The following is a 20909-nucleotide window of genomic DNA, read 5'->3' on the forward strand; positions in this document are numbered from 1 at the left end:
TCAATATTTCCCTGATGCGTTGCTTTCGGCTTGGTGTTTTTTTCTTCTATGTGACAATTATATTGTGAAGAAATGGCAAATGCGAAAAAAACAAAGAAAAAAATCTTCATACATTTCTTTGCAGCAGTGGCAAAAAAATATTATATTGCCATGCATAGGCAGGCAGGCCTGGCAGACATTGAACTTGTGTTGTGTGTGAAAGGAGGCTGGAAGGAAAATAAAATGTTGATTTTAACTCGTCTCGTCGACGAAAATTGTCAAAAAGAAATGTCAATGTTTCTTATTTCTTGGCCTGCCAATCGATCAAATATTGTGCGCTAGCAACAGCCTGTTTTTGGATCCCCCTAAGATCTGCAAAAAAATCGCCACAAATACGCACATTTATTATCGACCTGATGCCTTCAACAGTGGCTGCTGCTGGCTGGCTGGCTGCATTCTACTGCATTAGGAGGAACCACACACACTTACTCTCGCACTTATCTTGTTGGGTGGGTATGTGGGTCTTCTTTTGATTGTCACTGCAACGGCACCACGCATTCCCTGAGAGACTCTGAGAGTTCAAATGGGGTTGGGGAGTTATTTTACTTGAATAGGCCATCCAGCCTGGCCTCCTGTCTGCCTGCCTTTCTTATTACAACACACACGCACTTTTTTTGCTGCTTCTTCTTCATTTTTCGCCCAACACCACCGCCGCCACATATCACGAAAAAAAATCAAACAAGCCAGCAATCAACACAGTGGCGCAGAATTTTCATACGTTTGCTGCTTTCAATTCCAGCCAAATAGAACAGCAAAAACGCACACACACACGTTCGCACACAGGCAGCCAACAAGCCAGTCAGCCAGTCAACTAACCATTCATCCAGTCAATAGGTAGAAAATATCTCCAGCTTTTCTTGTTTTTTTTTTTATTTTTTGTTTTAGTCTGATTCTTTGCATACCGAAACACAACAAAAACCTAGAGAAGAAGAAGAAAGTGGTGGTGGTCAAACATTTTCATTTTCGGTAAGTAAATTCTATTTGGCAATAGATATTTCGATATTGAAATAAATAACTAAATTTCACAATTTTTTTTAGTAAATTGTTTTTATTTTGGTATTGTGGTGGTGATCGACAAGAGTTTGTCGTCACATCCCCCAGCAGCTAACAAACAACCCAACCTAGCATTTGTTATCAAATTGTAAGCCGCACCGCTAGCCCAGCCAGCCACCAAACAAAAACACACAGAAATTACCATGGAAAAGAGAATAGATTTGGAGAGACGTGCTCGTAAAGCTAATCAAGTAAGTGACCAACAAGAATCTATAAATCTCACATTATTTATTTGATACAAAATCAAATTTTAAGTATTTTTGTTAGGTTATGGTCATGGCATATAATTACACAAGGTAGTTTCATGCAGTCATATGTTTCCAATTTTTTCAATATATCAGCTTTCAAAATTTATATGTAAATATCTTTCATCGAAATCTGAGCATATCATAAGTTCAGTTGGACAAATTTATATTTATAAATATTTTGAAATTCCCTGTCTCTAAAAGATTTCAGATTTAGTTCTCAAAAAGAGTTCAGATTTAGAAAATATTTTTTGATTAATTTATTGTTCCAAATGGAAATGGGTTGCAATCAACAAATTCTCCAATGAGACTACCTTCTATAATTCTGCCATGGGTTATGGTGGGAACATGTTTATTTGCTATAATTTGGTATCCTTGTTGTATTTTCACTGATAATCGTTTATCACACTCTGTGTTTTGTGGTTTTGAAATATTCAATGGGAAAATATGAAGTTACGATTGTGGTTATTAATTAATTCGGGTATGTGTATTTTTGTGAGGTTAGGTTGATGGATTTTTTTGCTTCCATACACAATTAATTATCTACGAAATTTTATTCATTTGAACGCAGAGAGGGTCCTCTAATATTGGACTGTTGGATATGGATCTAGGTGATGTTCTATATAAAAGCACCCATGTGCAATCATTCTGTATTGACTTCCTTGACAAAACTTTTTCAATGTGCCTGTTCCCGGTTCCAAAAACTAGTGAACTCTAATGAACCTAGAAATCGAAATAAATTCCCACCAATAGAAGATTCAGTTTCTAACTCATAGAAATAAACATTAGATCTTGTACACGAGTGTATTTTTGTCTGCAGTCATGTTCGAAATTACCTATATTCCCATATAGGTTAGGGTAGGTTTAGGGATGTGCAACCAGCCACATGTCGTGACTGCGTCACTCTGAGACTTTCCTGTATATTACGACCATCTAAGGATGGTGATGTTTGTAAGAACTTTGGATAAACGGTTTACGGGTTCAGGTTGCGCTGTCCCATCCACTTTAGATTTCAGATAGTTGAATATAAAGGTAGTACTGTCAAATATTCGGTTTTAGTTGATTATTTTGAACATCGTATTAGATGCGATTTGATATTTCTCATTTGATAGAGAAGCCTCATTTCAAAAATAATTTATATGAAATTTTCTCCATATAATGGGACATTTAGGTATCATACACTTTTCAATCAAAATGAATTCCCCACAAAAAATTCAATTAAATTGAGGATATTTTTAGAATTCCCCACAAAAAATTAATTAAATTGAGGATTTTTTTTGAACTCCATATTTCAGGAAATGAAATGAAATTACACAATGGATTGAAGTAGGTGACAGATATTGGCGAGAAAAACTTGAGTCGTTTCGGATCGTAGACCCCTCTGTCTTTTTTAAGAGTATTTCCGGTTTTCAGTAAATTGCAAAAACACCTTATGTTTTGTTACAAATCCACTTCATTGGCATATCCCTCACATAACAATTATACAACTTAAGTATGGCTCTAAGTGAGGTTTAAAACTTCATTATCAGCAGAGTGTGTATTCTAAAATAGGTTTTTTGTTTTCGTAAGGAATAATTGTATGATTTGCCTCAAAAACGAGGGTTGGTCTCCTGGACTTCTTTCAAATAATTTGAAATATTCGAAAATAAGAGATTTATTTCCTTTCTAAGGAAAAATCACCTTTTATTCTTCACTGTTAATGTCCTTTCAATTGCCTAAAAAATACCTTTTTGATCTTGAAGACTAGAAATGTTACTGTCGTTCTTATAAGTCTCATTTTGGTATCAATAGATCCTTGATGTCAGCTATTTAATTATTATGCTAGGGATAAAGGAAACTATTCACTCTATAGCAATTTATTTTACTACAATGGAGTATAAGGCTGCCACCTTCAACTCTTGGTATATATTTAATATACGCCAACTTTATAAATCATAGCTTCTCGTGTTGAACTGTGAGGCAAGGTGAAAACCTTTGTGTTCTGAATAACATTTTTAGCACGAATTTCTTCTTTTTTCTAACATAAGGATGATTATTTGATTTATTCGATTTTTTAAGAACTGTAATTGGTGTTCTGTCCAATAAGTAGTCTTTCTAATATATTCTAATAATCATTCAGATTCGGCACTGTGCTTAATTCTATAGCATTTCGAGATCTGTATAAGGGAATCTTTTCGGTCTTATACTTTCGTTCCTAGTTCCTTAGAAGTCAAGAATTACATAAAAGATTCTATTTTTATATTCAATGACATCATCTCATCAACGAAGAAGATGTCAACGAAAGACTTTAAACACATATGAGAAGAATCGTTAGTAATAATTCCGTCTTCAGTGAGAATTACTTATGACAATATTTGGACAATAACATTATGTGTGGTCATTGTTACATATCAATAAGAATATCTTTTCTTTTTGTTGCTTTTATGTAACCTTTTTGGTATTAAAATTTAGGGGTATCACCCACCGCTCATGGCGGTGGGAATTATAAAAAACCATAAATCCAGAATGCCTTCTCTTCGAAGGCAAGTAGTTCCTCTCATAGATAGTCATAAGATCTTCCCATAAAAAGCTAAAAAGTCTTCTCATAGAATATCAAAACTTTTAATTTAACATGATCTCAGTTTTTTATTTCAAATTATGGAACCCAAAGAAGACCAAAAAGGCTCGGAAGCTACTACAATTCTATAAAAACGAGGATAGAATGTTTTTCTCAAATACCAGGATATTCTCCTTCTGGAAAAAATTAGAAGCTCGTCTCATAGAATACCAGAATGAATCGGAAGCTACTTAAAATTTTATCATTCTATATATAAAGAATAGAATATCAGAAGATCTTAGAAGATTTTCTCATAGAATACCAGGTAACGGAGAAGCTACTGAAATTAACGCCAAAATAGGACCAAAGGTTTTCTCATAGACTACCAGAATCGCTTCTTATAAAGATCTCGTAAAGTCATCACATATAAGCTTATATGTGAAGACTTTCACATAAATTTCATTAAATCGTCTCATTGAAGACAAGAAAAAAACGCTTTCCTAGTTTAATTAAAGACCAAAAGGTTTACTTATTTTCTCTTGTAAGACCCGAAGATCTTCCTACAGATTACCGTAAAATCTTCTCATATAATATCCTAAACATATTGTACAAGGAGTTCTTCTAATTGAACATCAAAAGGCCTTTTCAAAGAAGCCCAAAAAGCGTAACAAATATAAAATATTGATAGGTCATAATTTGACCTTGTCAAGGGTCATTAATTATTCGAACTAAAAACTACTACCACCAACATAACACACACTCATGAAACTTACAACAAATTAGAAAAATTTAAAGAAATATTGTTTCCCGAAAATTGCCTGATAAAATTCTTTGATCATGAAATTTTGAGATATCTAATTCCTAAGGACATGAAAATTTCAATCTCCACATTCAATTGCATTTACCATATAAACTACAAATCTCTAATGAATCTAGAAGGAATGGCGTTTTAAACAAAAAAAAATATGTCAAGACCCCTTCCCCAACAAAATCTTATTTGTGTGTCCCAAGTTTTGTCAAGCTCAAACGTTTCATTATCGATTTATCTCAAATAGAAATGTTGTGTGCCGCTTTTTGTTTAGTCGTAGTACAGCAGGACAGGCTGGCAGATAGATCGTCGTTGAATGCATTTTCTTCATACGTATATTGTCAAGTAGTAGAAGAGAAATGTGTGGTGTGGTTGTAACTAACGAGTTGTGAAAGATGTTGGATTTGATAAAGGGGCGAGGGGGAGAGGTTGACACATTGGTGGCGGTAGATAATCGCGCAAACATACAAATTAAAGACGACGACGACGTCAATTATCTCTTGTTGTATAGAAACAGTGTGGAATTGAAAATACACGCGTTACTTATCTACCACAATACAATTTTGTAAAAAACACACACAACCTTCGTGTTGTTGTTGTTGTTGGGTGTAAGGGATTCAAAGCACAGATAAGGGAATTACATCCCCCTCCCCAATTTTTATTCTATATTGCGTTTCTGTGGTGATTGAACCTGTAAAATCATGAATAATAATAAGTGTGACCAGAAGCCAACAACACCATCACTTTCATTTTTTTTCTTAGCGTGGTTTTATATTTGTCGGGATCGGGATCGGTGTTGAGAGTTTCTCTCTCTTGAGAGAGTAATTAGAGTTGCGCTATTTTTAATTTTGTAACAAGCGTACCTTTTGTTCACAAAAGGTACGAATTGACATAAACGTACCAAAACAAAAATTATATTTTTTATTATCCGTGGATACATTTACGCTTAAATTATAACATATATTATTTATGCAAACAACTGGTATAAATATTGGCCAATATTTCTCGATAATTATGATTTATTATCATTTGAAGTAGAATTTTAGGTACCTTTTCGTACTTTTTTGTTCCTACCTGTGGCAATGTTTTCCAACACAATTCACAATTTGCCACTGAGAGAGAGAGAGACTCTCAACACCGATCCCGATCCCGGCAAATATAAAACCACGCTTACTCTTCCCCCAGCTCTCATACACACACGCACTGCATGTAATTACAAAAAGGGAAGATGAGTTAACATCCATCATCATAATATTCACATTTTTTGTAAACAATTCGGTATTTTCTCTGACATTTGTTGGGGGACAAAAGAAAAATTGCAAATTGTTTTGCTATTTCTTTCGCATGGATGCCGTGAAACAACACCTTTTCTTTCGTTTCAATCTCAGCTGTTTTGCCTGAGGGTCGCTGTCATGCAAGCATTCTCTCTCTCTCCCGCTGAGTACTCTGCAAAAAAACCCGTTGTTTCTCATTTTGTTCCATTATCATCATCGTCGCATTTCGCCAACAAAATAAACAACCACTTTTGCAGTTCCCTTTCAATGTATTCCTCTACCCCTTGTTCCCCTTCATACATGGTTTTGGTACGCCGTCCGTCATCCATTACTTTTGGTCAAAGAAGATTACATCATATTTTTCCTCTTTTTGTGAAAAAAAATATTTTCAATTTTTCTTAACACATTTTCTTGTGATTTTTCTCATTGCATTGTAGATTCATTCATACACATTTTTTTTATTCAAACATTTTGCATTATTCTTCGCATTTTTCTCCCAATAATTTGGGAATAATTTGAAAAACAATTTTTTCTTTCATTTCTTTGGTGGATGCAATAAAAAAGTTCTTTGCTCTTTTTTTTCTTTCTTTTTTCACGCGTTCACACCAAGACAACACAACTCGCAATATGGCGGCCGGGCTGTTATATGAACGCTTGCTGAAATGCGACTAGTTTCATCTTTGTTTCGCACTTTCGGTTTATAGTCCTGCATATGCAGAAATGAGCGAGCAACAAGGTGTTTTTTTGTTCGTGTTCTTTTCTGTTTTTCTTTTGTTGTGTTGTTGTGTGGATTCTTGTTGTCATTCTAATGCCGTTCTGTTTCTCTCTGTGTTTCACTGTTCACAGCATTTCAATGACATTTGAATTCCGTTTCGTTTTGTCATTGTGTGTTTCTTTTTTGATTTGTACTTTTTTTCGGCCATACGCCGCCAGTTCTTGTTGCTCGTTCAATTTTTATTATTTTTTCTGTTTTTTTTTTTGCTATGATGATTTTGTGGCAGATGGCTGGATGCTAGGTGGTCAGCTGCTAATTAGCTGCCATATTCGTTCCAATAATTTTGGATGCCATAAAATTATGGAACACGTTAGAATATTGGAAGTATTTTATGGCTTGCAATTTGAATATAAAATTCAGTTACAAAAATTAGCAGTGAACTGATCGTATAATACACCAACACAAAAAAATTACCTTATGGTTGTTGACCACAGGGTCTTCGAATAACACATATGTATGTATGTATATAGTTCTTCCAATTCTCATGGAAGGCCACAAGATCTTTATATGGAAGACCAAAAGTTCACATAAAAATATGCAAGGTCTTCTGATATAGAACCATCGTTTTCGTAGATGATCAATAGGTCTTATCGAAGAAGAACAAAAAGTCTTCTCATAAAAGACCAACAAATCTTCTTCAAAGAAGATCACCAGAAGCCAATAGCTTTTATCATAAATGACCAACAGGTCTTCACTAGCTCTTATTGTAGAAGTCCACAAGGTCTCCATAAAAACTCAAGACTGACTTCTCACAGAAAACCAAATATATTAGCTTGGGTTCATGACAAAACCTTTACATATTTTTTTTCAATAATTAATCTCTCATATTTTCCCATTTTATTTCCAGATTACAGATTTAAATTTGGACAACTGCCGGAGTACAAGTATCGTTGGCCTTACAGATGAATATACGGCATTGGAATCATTAAGTTTAATTAATGTTGGCCTAACAACCTTAAAAGGTTTTCCAAAATTGCCCAATTTAAAGAAATTGGAATTATCAGATAACAGGTTATTATCGAATATTTCAAAATATTCCAATTCAATACATATTTTATTAATTTGTTTCTCTTCCATTTTTTCAGAATATCAAATGGCCTCAATTATTTGTGTACTAGCCCCAAATTGCAATATTTAAATTTGTCTGGTAACAAAATTAAAGATTTAGAAGCCTTAAAACCATTGGAAGAATTCAAACATCTAGCTGTATTGGATCTATTCAACAATGAAGCAACACAAATTGAAAATTATCGTGAGAAAATCTTTGAAATGTTGCCTTCACTGAAATTTTTAGATGGGTAAGTGTACAACTTCTTTTCTTCCTTGGTGGAACATATTTTTGATCATTTTATTTATTTTTGTAGTTTCGATTGCAATGACGTTGAAGCTCCTTCGGAGGGTGATGACGATGAAGAAAATGGAAACTATTCTGAAGAAGAAGGTGAGCTATATTTTCAATACTTTAATATTTTCTCTTTGTACAATTTGCCAATTTTTTTATTGGACATATGACCAATGTATCGAAATTATCCAGATAAAACATATACCATTAAAATATATTCTTTAGATGAAAGACCTTTTAAATTGCCTGCAATAAGGTCTCTGTGAATATAATACATTCAAATGACCTCTTTCAAAAAGTGTCCTGTAGATAGCAGACCTCCAGACGATTTTTAGATAGAATACTTTCTTGTTATATCAAATCTGAGGCCGTACTCAAGTGTAGAACAGCTTTGGAAGAATTTAGAGCTATCGGCTGTGTTGGGTACCAGGACACCGTAACATCTTGGGTAATGAAAGAGCAAACGAATTAGCTAGACGATGATCTCAAAGCACAGATCTAGCAATTGATGACTCAATCAATAGAACTCAATCATCTTTATCAGAACTTTGAGGCGTTCTTCGACGAAAGGGTCTATAACCTTTGGCACAACGAACTTAGGTGCAATGTGTCAAGATCCATTTGGCCGACTTTGTCTATCAAAAGGACACACTCACTGTTGAATCTGAGCGAAGCTGAAATAAGAGTACTGACTGGAATCATTACTGGTCGTTGCAATATCAGGGACTTTACTAGTAAATGGGATCGATTGATTACTGTAGAATCTGCGTTGACAAGGAGCACTGGCTTACAGGCGTACATACTAGTGGGTGCTCATTTTCCACCGAGTCTTAGCTTCTTTTCAATAACTGAACCTGTTCCAATCTACAGCATAATTAAAAATCTTTGGGAAAGTGCAACCGTGACACGTAATATATCTTCTGCCCGATCTCGATAGCCATCGATACTATTTCAAACTTAACTTCTCACATTTTCTTGTTAGCTTCTTATCTCCCCATTCTTCTCTTCCCTATAGATCTCTTCTTATCGCTTTTCGTGGATGATAACAATGGACCTGACGGTTTCAGAGTGCTGCAGCCATGTGACTGCACATCACCTAACCTTCTGTGTGTCTTCTATTGCCTTCTAGGTTTTTGTTGTCATTCATTCTAGTCTTCAGAAAGAAGTCCTCTAGAGTTCTCTCAAAATACATGTCTTCTATGAGAATACCTCATATCCATCTATGTGATGACCTCTCATGTCATATATGAGAGGATACCTCCTAGACTTCTATGGAAAACCTTTTAGTCTTCTATGAAAAGTCGAAAGGGTCTTCTAATTAGAAAAACATTTGGTCTTCTATTAGTATTTTTGTTGTTGTCTTCTATTAGAAGTCCTATTGAGCCTACTGGTTGCCTTAAAATGTTCTAAACTGTGGCTATACATCCCATAATTCTCAACATCATCATCTTCAACCTAATGGAACGCACACAATCATATTCCATACCGAACTCCAATTGACCATCCCACATCCATGCACCACACCACCCCTCAAATCTATAAACTATTTCAGATAAACAAAATGCATTTAGCCTAAATGGATTAGAAATTGATTTGGATGAATTGGAAGAGTTTGAGAAACGTTTAAAAGCCAAACGTGAGGCTAAAAAGAAAAACGAAGAAGATGAGGTATCAACAATAACAACGACCAAAGACAATAACTCAAACAATGATGATGCCACCGAAATTGATGAACTTGATGAATATTTAAAAACATTACAATTAAAAGAAAAAGAGCAACAACAACGACGATCTTCTGCTACGGGCGGTGATCCAACTTCATCCTCTTCTTCTAATATTCAAACCACGACTACTCCAATGAATTTTGCAATATTATTATATTGGTTTTTAGCAATATTAAATTTGGCCAGTGCTGCCTTTTGTAAGCATTATTCCAAAAAATGCCATTCGCAATTGAAAATTAATCGGTTACATGTTTTTTTTTTCTCGTTCTGCTTTTTTTAGATTCTGAAGCCGAATCATGTGAAAATGATGAAGATGGTTCAGATGGCAGTGATAACAGTGTGAGTACAGGAGATGTCTCGTTATCAGAGGTGAGTTGGAATTATTTTGAAATATCCCACTGGTTTTATAAAAAATATGTTGTCTCCATTTTTGTTGTAGGTCTACAATGATGATCTCGAAGAAGATGAGGGTGAATGGGACGAAGAAAATGCTGAAAATGATGAAGACGATGATGATGAAGATGATTTCAGCGATGAAGATGAAGCTAACGATTCAGCTGTTGTAAATTCGGACAAAGCTGAAGATAATGCCGCCGGTGGTAAGTAACGGGTGAAACAATAGGAAATAATTTAAAATTAATTTGAAATTTTTCGGAATATTTTTTGATCGACTGTGTGAGGGTAAAAGGCTTGGGTTCCTAAGGAATATTTTTTGGAGAGTAGTGAGGACCAAAGTCGGGGATTTTTATAGAATAGTTTTTGAGTTAGAAGAGGGCTAAAGAGGTGAATTTTTGAAGAACATTTTTTTGAGGGTTTATCATTAAGCGTGGATTTTCAAAGAATATTTTTTGAGGGTCTATCATTAAGCGTGGATTTTCAAAGCATATTTTTTGAGGGTCTATCATTAAGCGTGGATTTTTAATGAATATGTTTTAATGGTCTATCATTAAGCGTGGATTTTTATAGAATATTTTTTGAGGTTTTATCAGTAGGCGTGGATTTTTATAGAATATTTTTTGAAGTTGTATCAGTAGGCGTGGATTTTTAAAGAATATTTACATGTTTGTAACACACAAAAAGAAACGAGATAGACCCATAGTTCCTTTTGAGAATATGCATAAAATCACTTTCTGAGTCGATTTATGCATGTCCGTCCGTCTGTTGATTTTAAATTTTAAACAAAGTGCAGGTCGCATTTATCATCCGATTTGGATGAAATTTGGCACAGCTCATTTATTTGGCCCAAGGACGAACCCTATTGAAATTGGGAAAAATCGGTTCAGATTTAGATACAGCTCCTATATATATTTTCGTCCGAATGGTATACCAAAGTCCCTATATATCTTTCGATTTCGATTTCATGAAAATCCGTTCAAATAAATATCACATTTTAGTCCATCCAATTTCATGTTAATAGTCCTGTTTAATATATCCATGGTGGTGAAGTCGGCTCCATCCGATTTTACTACTTTCCTTACTGGTTAAAAATATTTTTCAGGGACTATCAATAGCCGTGGACTTTTAAAGAATATTGTTTTGAAGGTCTATCATTAAACGTGGAGCGTACATTTTTAAGGATTGAGGATTTTTAAGAAATGTTTTTCTGATGACCATGACAGTGAATTTTTAAGGACCGAGGACCTTGGTCTTTGATTTTTATGAAATGTTTTTAAAGAAAAAAGACCATATGTGTGGATTTTTAAGGAATATTTTTCTCAAGGCAAAAAGGATCATAGGCGTGGATTTTTAAAGAATATTTTTCTCATGTCCAAAAGGACCATATGCGTGGATTTTTAAGGAATATTTTTCTCTAGGCTAAAAGGATCATAGGCGTGGATTTTTAAGGAATATTTTTCTCATGCCCAAAAGGACCATAGGCGTGAATTTTTAAAGAATATTTTTCTCATGCCCAAAAAGGCCATAGGCGTGAATTTTTTAGGAATATTTTTCTCTAGGCTAAAAGGATCATAGGCGTGGATTTTTAAGGAATATTTTTCTCTAGGCTAAAAGGACCATATGCATGAATTTTTAAAGAATATTTTTCTCATGCCCAAAAGGACCATATGCGTGGATTTTTAAAGAATATTTTTCTCTAGGCTAAAAGGACCATATGCGTGAATTTTTAAGGAATATTTTTCTCTAGGCTTAAAGGATCATAGGCATGGATTTTTAAGGAATATTTTTCTCTAGGCTAAAAGGATCATAGGCGTGGATTTTTATCAAGGTTAAAGGATCATAGGCGTGGATTTTTAATGAATATTTTTATCAAGGTTAAAGGATCATAGGCGTGGATTTTTAATGAATATTTTTATCAAGACTAAAAGGATCATAGGCGTGGATTTTTAATGAATATTTTTATCAAGACTAAAAGGATCATAGGCGGTGGCAGAAAACCAAGAAAAATCTCGGCCCTAAAAAACGTAAACTTAGATTTTTAAGGCATATTTTTCTTAGGACTATAAGATCCTTGAACACAAAAATAAAAAAACAATTCCCTCGTTTATTTGTTTGAATTTCATTAATTTTTTCTCTATTCTTCTTCTTTTTTATTTCAGTCGAGGAAAGTCAGGCACGAGGCAAGAAAAGAAAGCATGAAGGTTAAATCATCGACCAAACCGTATATATATATATTTACCAACAGTGTGTAGCAGCAAGAAAAACCATTATTATCATCTTTCCGTACTTCGGTTATCACATCCCGTCGTCATTTCTTTTTTTCATGTGTGTTTTTTTATTATTATTAATTATTAATTAAATCGTTTTTATATATATTAATGGATAATACTTTTACACATTACACAACAACAAATTATATTTGCAACTTTAATTTCGTATAAGAAGGAAAAAAGCTGAACAACAACAAGAAACCACAACAACAAACACAAAATCAAATTTAAATAATTAAGTAAAAAGAAGCAGAACATCAACAACAACAAAGTTAAACACATATACAGATATATATGATTAACATGTATTAAACCCCTAACCAGTCCCCGAAAAAAAAACACCAAAACAAGAACAATTATGGAAGCAACAACAAAGAAAAAAAAATAAGGATTTCATTTACAAATTTATAACAAAAAAAGAGAAATTAGTAAATAAAACAAAAAAATGTCGTTGGAACAAAACAAACAAAAACGTATAAATAGAGCATAGAGATGATATTTACAACAAGAAGAATATTTTTTCTTTTTTAACAACAAAAAAATGGTATAAGAAATGTAACAACATGGAAAATAGCCAAAACACTATTGAAATAGAAATAGATCTCTAACAACATCCTCCCAACAACAAGAAGAAATAAATTTGGATAAAAAAAATAAATACTGTTCACCCCAACACAATAATCCATTTTAAGTTCTGTTCCTGCAACTCCTATTCCCTCTATTAGTATTTTTCTTCAAGATGGTTTATCGTTATTGTAAGCCCCTTGATTGATTTCCTTCCTTCCCTTCCTTACGCTTCCAAAACATTTAATATATGCTTTACGTTGCTGCAACTCCACATACATAGAAATCGTCTATATATAAAATAATATTTTAAGATCACACCCAAATGAAACCAATTATAAATGTAGATACAAATTTTTAAAGCTGAAATTGTTGTGTTTTTACTTTGCCACCATCAAACATCATCAACCACAAGAAAATCTATAACAATGCTCTCCAAATAAACACACACATTTCCCCCCTACCCCTAATTACTCCATTTCCATATATAATTTTGAGTATATTTTTTTCCTTAGGATATTATATAAGTAAAAATCAAAAAACAAAAAAAGTTTATTGTTCATGTATATGATTTTATTGAATGAAGAACTTTATATATAAAATTAATAACAAAACAAACAAAAAAAAACTTTACAGAAACAAAAAACAAATAAAAATCAACGTTGTTGTCAATGGGAGGAAATAGAGACTGATAATAAGGTCATACGGCTAGATATGCTTGTGATCTTTAAAGAATATTTTTCTAATGACTTAAAAAATATATTTTTAGGGGGTCTATCAATAAGCGTGGATTAAAACAAATAATTTTTAGCTGTCTATCAATAAGCACGGATGATTAATTAATTTTTAAATAATATTTTTCTGGCGTGCATTTAAAAAAAAATCACTAACCTAAAAGGGTCATATGTGTGGATTTTTAAAGAAAATTTTCGAAAGACGGTAAATCAATACAAAACCAGTAAGGAATGTAGTAAAATCGGACAGGGCCGACTATATGATACCCTTCACCACTTTAGGTATATTCTACATAGTCTCCTAACAGACGTCGCCTCTTCGAAAGAACACTGACATGAAATTGAACGAAATATATAGAACTTTGGTTTACCATCTAAATCTGAACCGATTTACACGAAACTTGACACACATCATTACAGACTCAATTCAGTACGCTATGCCACATTTCGTGCAAATCGAAGAATATATACGGTCTTTGGCGAACGATTTGCATTAAATCGAACGAAAATATATATGGGAGCTATAGCTAAATCTGAACCGATTTTCACGAAACTTAACACATATCATTCTACACTTAATTTAGTACGCTATGGCAATTTTCGTGCAAATCGAAAGATACATAGGGACTTTGGTGCGCAACTTACCTTAAATCGGACGAAAATATATATGGAAGCTATATCTGAACCGATTTTCACGAAACTTGACACATATCATTCTACACTTAATTTAGTACGCTATGGCAATTTTCGTGCAAATCGAAAGATACATAGGGACTTTGGTGCCCCACTTACCTTAAATCGGACGAAAATATATATGGAAGCTATATCTAGATCTGAACCGATTTTCACGAAACGACACACATCATTCTACGCCTAATTCAATACGCTGTGTCGAATTTCATGCAAATCGAAAGATTTATAGGGACTTTTGTGCACCATTTACCTTAAATCCGACGAAATTATATATGGGAGCTATATCTTAATCTGAACCGATTTTTCCCAATTTCAATAGGGTTCGTCCTTGGGCCAAATAAATGAGCTGTGCCAAATTTCATCCAAAACGGATGATAAATGCGACCTGTACTTTGTTTCCAATTTAAGATCAACAGACGGACGGACATGCATAAATCGACTCAGAAAGTGATTCTATGCATATTCTCAAAAGGTCTATCTCGTTTCCTTTTGCCTGTTACAAACATATGCACAAAGACATAATACCCTGTACCACAGTGTGGTGAAGGGTATAAAAACAACGACCAGACCTATGTTGCCACTGAGGTGCATTTACATCCATAAAACAAATTCACCCGGACCTCAGTTACCACGGGGGGTGTATGTTACCATTAGGGTGTATTTTATCGTAAAGAAAAAATTCACATAAACCTAAAAAAAATCATGCAGTCCTCAGATACGATACTATAACCAATTTGTGAAGACCTCATAGGTGTAGTGTATTTTTCCCATAGGATTTATTTTTGAAGCAAAAATGGTAAATTTTACAATCATTTTAATAGAAAATCCCTGACCTAAAAATGACAAATTTGGATGATGCCCATATAGCCTCTGTCGCTATTAAAACCAATGACGAACATGGGTAACAGTCGGTAATAATGGACTCGCTAAAGAAAAAGTGTCTTTTAGTACGATCCACCACCTGTCTCCTTGACCATGGTGGCCAATACCGCTTTTAGTAGATCAAAATTCATTCTCACATTTAAACAAAACCTTCATTGACCAATTGAATCCACACCCATTCATAAGGATTTCATTTTTGAGATCGCCATTCCATGCCTTCATGACCGATTTCATAGAAATGCCGATTATTTCATTTAGTTTTCAATCTTCCCACCACACGTCTCTTGAACATCAGCGCAGCATCAATAAATAATTTTCAAAACACACAGTCATTTTATCTGTACATTGGTTGTGTAAAACTTTTGAATATTTTGTTTTTTATTCAACACATTATTTTTTCAGAATATTGGCAAACCCAATACAACAGAATACAATATGCATTTGGATTGGGTTTGAATGCACATTTACAAAAAAATAAGAATCTATAAACTTCTCTTCTATTGGAAAGATGGACGCAGGAGGTGGTTGATGATGTTGTTGGCTGTTGTTATACACCACACACACATACCATGACAATAAATGCGAATAGCACACATTTACTTCAATGGAATGAATCTGGAACTGTGGGTGGCACCAATACCGGGACGACCGTGCTTAACGGGTTTGTAGGTCAAAGCAAATTCACCCAAGTAATGACCGATCATTTCAGGCTTAACTTCGACTTGACCGAAGTCCTTGCCGTTGTAGACACCAATGATGGAACCGGTCATTTCGGGAACAATGATCATGTTTCTCAAGTGGGTCTTGACAATTTCGGGCTTCTCATTTGGTGGAGCCTCCTTCTTGGCTTTGCGCAATTTCTTGATCAAGGCCATTGGTTTGCGTTTCAAGCCACGGGAGAAACGTCTGCGGGCACGGCTGTGCATCAATTCAACCAATTGCTTGCTACACAAAGAGAAAAACACAACAATTAGCATGATTCCAAAATCATAAATAGATATTATGGTACTTACTTGGGCATATCCAACAATTGGTCCAAATCGACACCACGGTAGGTGTACTTTTTGAAGGTACGCTTCTTCTTAAGAGTTTCGTCGACCTGCAAAAAAGGACATAATATAGAATAGATTAGTCACTGGTGTTAACACAAACTGTATATTTCACATTTTCTAGTAGATTAGCACAAAATTTTATTTACATCTCATTAGCATTTTAATTTGTCACATAATTATCACATATTTTTCAATATTCTATTTAGGATGTAAAATATTTTTGAAGATTTTTCACTGAAAAATTTACCTCAGCCATCTTGACGTTTCAGTTTACAGAACGGAAAGAAAAACATCAGGGTTGGGTGTTGCCAATCTTGAAAAATTCAAGCTGTTTTCATGTTGTCAGCACTGTGCGGGTGATTTGCCAACTTCTTATTTGTGTAGGGTATTGCCATAACTGAGATGTGCAGACATGTGTTGCCATGTTAGAATGACATAATGGAACAATGGTATAAAACTCCTTGTACATTAGAACTTTTTACCGGGTTAAGCTACTTTATGAGGATTTATTTGACGTATATGCAAAGGAATTGACAATTGAAACCCACTGGGTTAACGAAATCCGGTTAAATGTAAACGTACTATAAAGATTTATTTTAAATGAATTGAAAAAAATATATATTTATGCACTTCAATTTATGGCATATATGAATATAAATTTATGTTTAATTGTAATGTGTTTAAGCAGGACAATTTCTGTACAAACAATATATTATATTACTACTCCTCTGCGTCTTGGTGCGAAAAGAATTAGTTGAAGAAATAAGAAAATACAACTCTTTATTGGCTTATTATTAGTTATAAGTAGAATATTTACAAATATGTTGGGTCGGTCATTTATATGAGGGATGTCTTAACACATCGACCTATAAATATTGAATTTTTTACTTTCAAAAACCTCGATTGCTTTTCTACATCACATTGGAAAAATTCCGACTTTAAAGTTTGAAATAGGAAAAGGACCAAGAATATTTTTCAATCCCTAAAAGAGGAGTGGATTTTTAAGGAATATTTTTTTAAGATTCCACCAAGGCATAGATTTTTTTAAAGAATATTTTTCAAGTTCTAGAAGACGAGTGGATTTTTAAAGAATATTTTCAAGGCCTAGAAGAATATTTTTTAAGATATTCTTCAAAACGTGGATTTTAAGGAATATTTTTTCAATGGCCACAAAAGTCGTCAATTCCTTAAAGAATATTTTTTTAATGATCTTAAATGCGTGGATTTTTCAAGTCGTGAATTTTTTAAAAAAATACGGGGTGAGATGAAAAAAAACTGCAACAAAGTCAAACGCCAAAATTTTTACATTTTGTTTTTAAATTTTATTGAATAAAAGCAAAATTTTCGGAAATAGCATCAAACTTTAGAATAAGTTTACATTTGTTCGAATTGGTCACCTTTGGCACAAATTATGGGCTTCAAACGGCCAATGAAACCGTCACACGCTGTCCGAATGTTGCTCTGTGGTATTTTAGTTCATTCCCGGTGAAGTGCTTGCTTGAGGTGATCGACACTTTGGTATTTTTCTATTGCTTTCCAAAATACTGCAGACAAAATAGTCCAACGGATTGGTATCCGGAAATTTTGGTGCCCATTGTGCCCATTTGTAACCATTCTTGGGTGCCGCGTGCTGAGTGCTATGGTGCTGAGTCCGGTTGGAATGTTCAAGGCCTGCCGTCAAAATGTTTGCGTGCCTAAAGCTTTAATACACTCTCCAGAATATTATCGCGATAATATTCGGCATTTATTCTGATACCATCGGCTGTTATGGCGGCCTACACCATCACCTTAGCCTGCTGGACAACGAATGTTTTCTCATTGGAATAAAACCAAATTCGTCAGTTCACCACTTTCGGCCTAGCGAAGCAACTCTTTAGCTCTTTTGAGCGTATTTTCTTTCTGTTGCGGTGTAAGTTCTTGCTCACTTTGCAATTTCAATGGCTTTACCCCGAGCTTTTTTTTCAATACTTGCCGAATGGAATATTGCGATATGTTCAGCGTCGCGGGTTTCGATCAAGTCACTTATTTACTTTTCGAACCATTTCTGCTGATGTTGCTATTTTCTTCCGACCACTTCCTTGACGTCGGGCTACGCTACCAGTGCCACGGTAACGAGCGATGGTACGAGACACAAAAGATTTATTCACATTTAAATACTTGTGGTTTTCTGGCCAAATATAAAGAAATCACACGATCACGCTTGAATTGAATCTCGAATAAGTTTTTTTTTCGGGGAAAAATTCTCACCAAAATGCAAAATATAATGAGCTGTCACTAGAATAATTTTAACAGCTGTCGGACGAGTGGCTTAAAAATGACAGCAGTCTGAAGGCGTGGATTTTTAAAAATATTCTTTCAAAGGACCATAAAATGCGTATATATTTTAAAGACCATAAAAGTATATTTTTTTCAAGTACCATAAACAGCGTGGATTTTACAAAACATTCTTTCAAAGATCATAAAACGACTGGTCTCAAGGTTTTGAATACTGCAAGATTGTACTACTTTTTACTACGATAACGAATTTTCCTTTATGATATCGAAGAAAGTAGTAAATTTTTGCAGTACGGGAACAGACCATATGTCAAATAAATTGAAGTAAATTTAAATTTACAGCCTGTTTTTGTAATTTGTTCCGGCAGTCACACGTATCGTTCGTATTAAAACGTATACGTCGAAAATTTGGTTTTTGTAATAATTGTAAAAGCTTTCGTCTAGAAACGATTGAGCTTTTTCATTCGTTTTTAACCATTAGTGCCAAAGTGTTTCTTTTGGTATCTTGTTGCAAATTTTCCAATAGAATTATTGCAAAATGAGGGTAACTCTGTTTATTGTTTACAAACAGTTTTTTTTTTACATAAAAAGTGTCAAAATAGAAAATTCAAAATGTTTGGTACGATTGCAATTAATTTTAATTATAAAGAAAAGCAAAATATTCCCCAAAGGAGAATACCTATGGCATTTAATGATACAGCTACATTATTCCACTTGTTATCCACTTCAAATTTATTGGATCCGAAAACAGGACGGCCAGTTGCTAATTGTGGGTAAAGTTCCATGAGATCAACCAATTTTTGGAATTGGGCAATCGTTGTCCTTTTGTTGCTAGGGGTTCAAACAATTCAATATAATTTTTTACATTTCATAGGGATATATAATTTTTTACAAACCATTTCTTCTTATATATTTCATCAGTATTTTCCATATTTGTTGCGTTCTTTTCACTAACAACACACAAATTGTAATGAACAAATAGTTTTCTTTATTATTTTTTTTAAACGAATGGTATTTTCTCTTCGTTTGTTTTTGACATTTTTGTTCGTAAATAACGCACCGTTTTGTATAACAAAAACCAAAAAAATACGAATACCAAAAGCTCTTTCCTATTTCTCACTCACTACAACCGGTAATTTGTTTGCGAAAACCAAAATGAGTAATCGTTCGTTTTTTCGACGAACGAATGGACATTTTACATTTACAAAAACAGGCTGTTATTAGAAATGAAAATGATTTTTTTAACGCGTTCGTCTGGAAATATGTAATTACTTTGTTATGGGTGAAACAAATATTTCATGGTACTACCTACTGGATTTTGGAAAGAAATCATAACCTTTAATTTATTTTCCGCGTTTTTTGTTATGTGTTGAAAAAAAAAGTAAATAAACACAACTACTTTTTGCATATATTTATTTTATATTTGGCAGAAGCCACCATCTATATAGTATTATTGCCCTACCTTATATTATTGTACCATGCTAGAACACCTGGCACATGTTTTGTTCCCGTACTGCAAGAATCTACTACTTTTTATAGTAAGAAAATAGTAAAATCTAGTAGATTCTTGCAGTATGGGAACAGACCAACAATATCCGATTATGTTAGTATAATATTACCAATTGGTTACTAGATTAATAAATATCTTATAGAGTGTGTCCCCGTACAAAAAAAAACTGTTTACATTTTTCTTTAAAAATTGTGTAGAATTTATATGGAAACAGTCATCTCATTAAATCATACATATTTCATGTATTTACCAATTCCCATGTATGGGTTTCATCGACTAATCGTTTTCGATTAGTAAACAAAAACACAACTAATCGACTACTTTTCAAAAAGCTGATTGACTTTTGCGTCAGCTGTTCTTGTTTTAGTTGACGTTCAGTGTAAAAAGAGCTTCTTCCTCGTAGACAACAGATCGACACACACATACACGCAGAAATAGAAAGAAAATATTAAAAAAATACATCACCTAAGCAAGACAAATTGGTGTTTTTGCTGACGTTTATGTTTTAACAAAAATTATTTCTTTAGTTGCTGTTGTTGTTTTTATTAAAAAAATTATCTAGCTAATTGGTGTTATCAATAAAATACAAAAAAGAAAATAATTCAATTTCCCAACGAAAGCCACAAAATGTTTAATTACAAAATCCCTGGTGTTGTTGTTATTGTTTCCGATGTGCTGATCCTTTGACGAGTTTTTTTTGAGTTGATAAGTAACAAAAATCCCTTCGGTAAAAGAATA

General features: G+C 33.8%; 2 protein-coding genes across 2 annotated transcripts; one reads left to right on the forward strand and one right to left on the reverse strand.

Moving 5' to 3' along the window:
• Window positions 1-1203: 1203 nt before the first annotated feature.
• Window positions 1204-12399, forward strand: LOC133331119 (acidic leucine-rich nuclear phosphoprotein 32 family member A). The gene is made up of 7 exons (XM_061539524.1): window positions 1204-1283; window positions 7578-7741; window positions 7816-8028; window positions 8095-8171; window positions 10077-10165; window positions 10236-10395; window positions 12352-12399. Exons 1-7 carry the CDS (start codon window positions 1236-1238, stop codon window positions 12396-12398), a joined length of 798 nt encoding a protein of 265 aa, XP_061395508.1. The 5' UTR covers window positions 1204-1235; the 3' UTR covers window position 12399.
• A 3519-nt stretch (window positions 12400-15918) lies between these two features.
• On the reverse strand, window positions 15919-16709 carry LOC133331122 (uncharacterized). The gene is made up of 3 exons (XM_061539528.1): window positions 16635-16709; window positions 16349-16434; window positions 15919-16280 (listed from the first exon to the last, which is right to left on the reverse strand). The coding sequence occupies exons 1-3, from the start codon at window positions 16641-16643 to the stop codon at window positions 15932-15934; spliced, it is 444 nt and encodes a 147-aa protein (XP_061395512.1). The 5' UTR covers window positions 16644-16709; the 3' UTR covers window positions 15919-15931.
• Window positions 16710-20909: the final 4200 nt, after the last annotated feature.

This window comes from Musca vetustissima, unplaced genomic scaffold (genome assembly GCF_032173495.1).
Source record: "Musca vetustissima isolate MV318-11 ecotype Yass unplaced genomic scaffold, APGP_CSIRO_Mvet_v1 utg174795, whole genome shotgun sequence".
NCBI classification, from domain to species: domain Eukaryota; kingdom Metazoa; phylum Arthropoda; class Insecta; order Diptera; family Muscidae; genus Musca; species Musca vetustissima.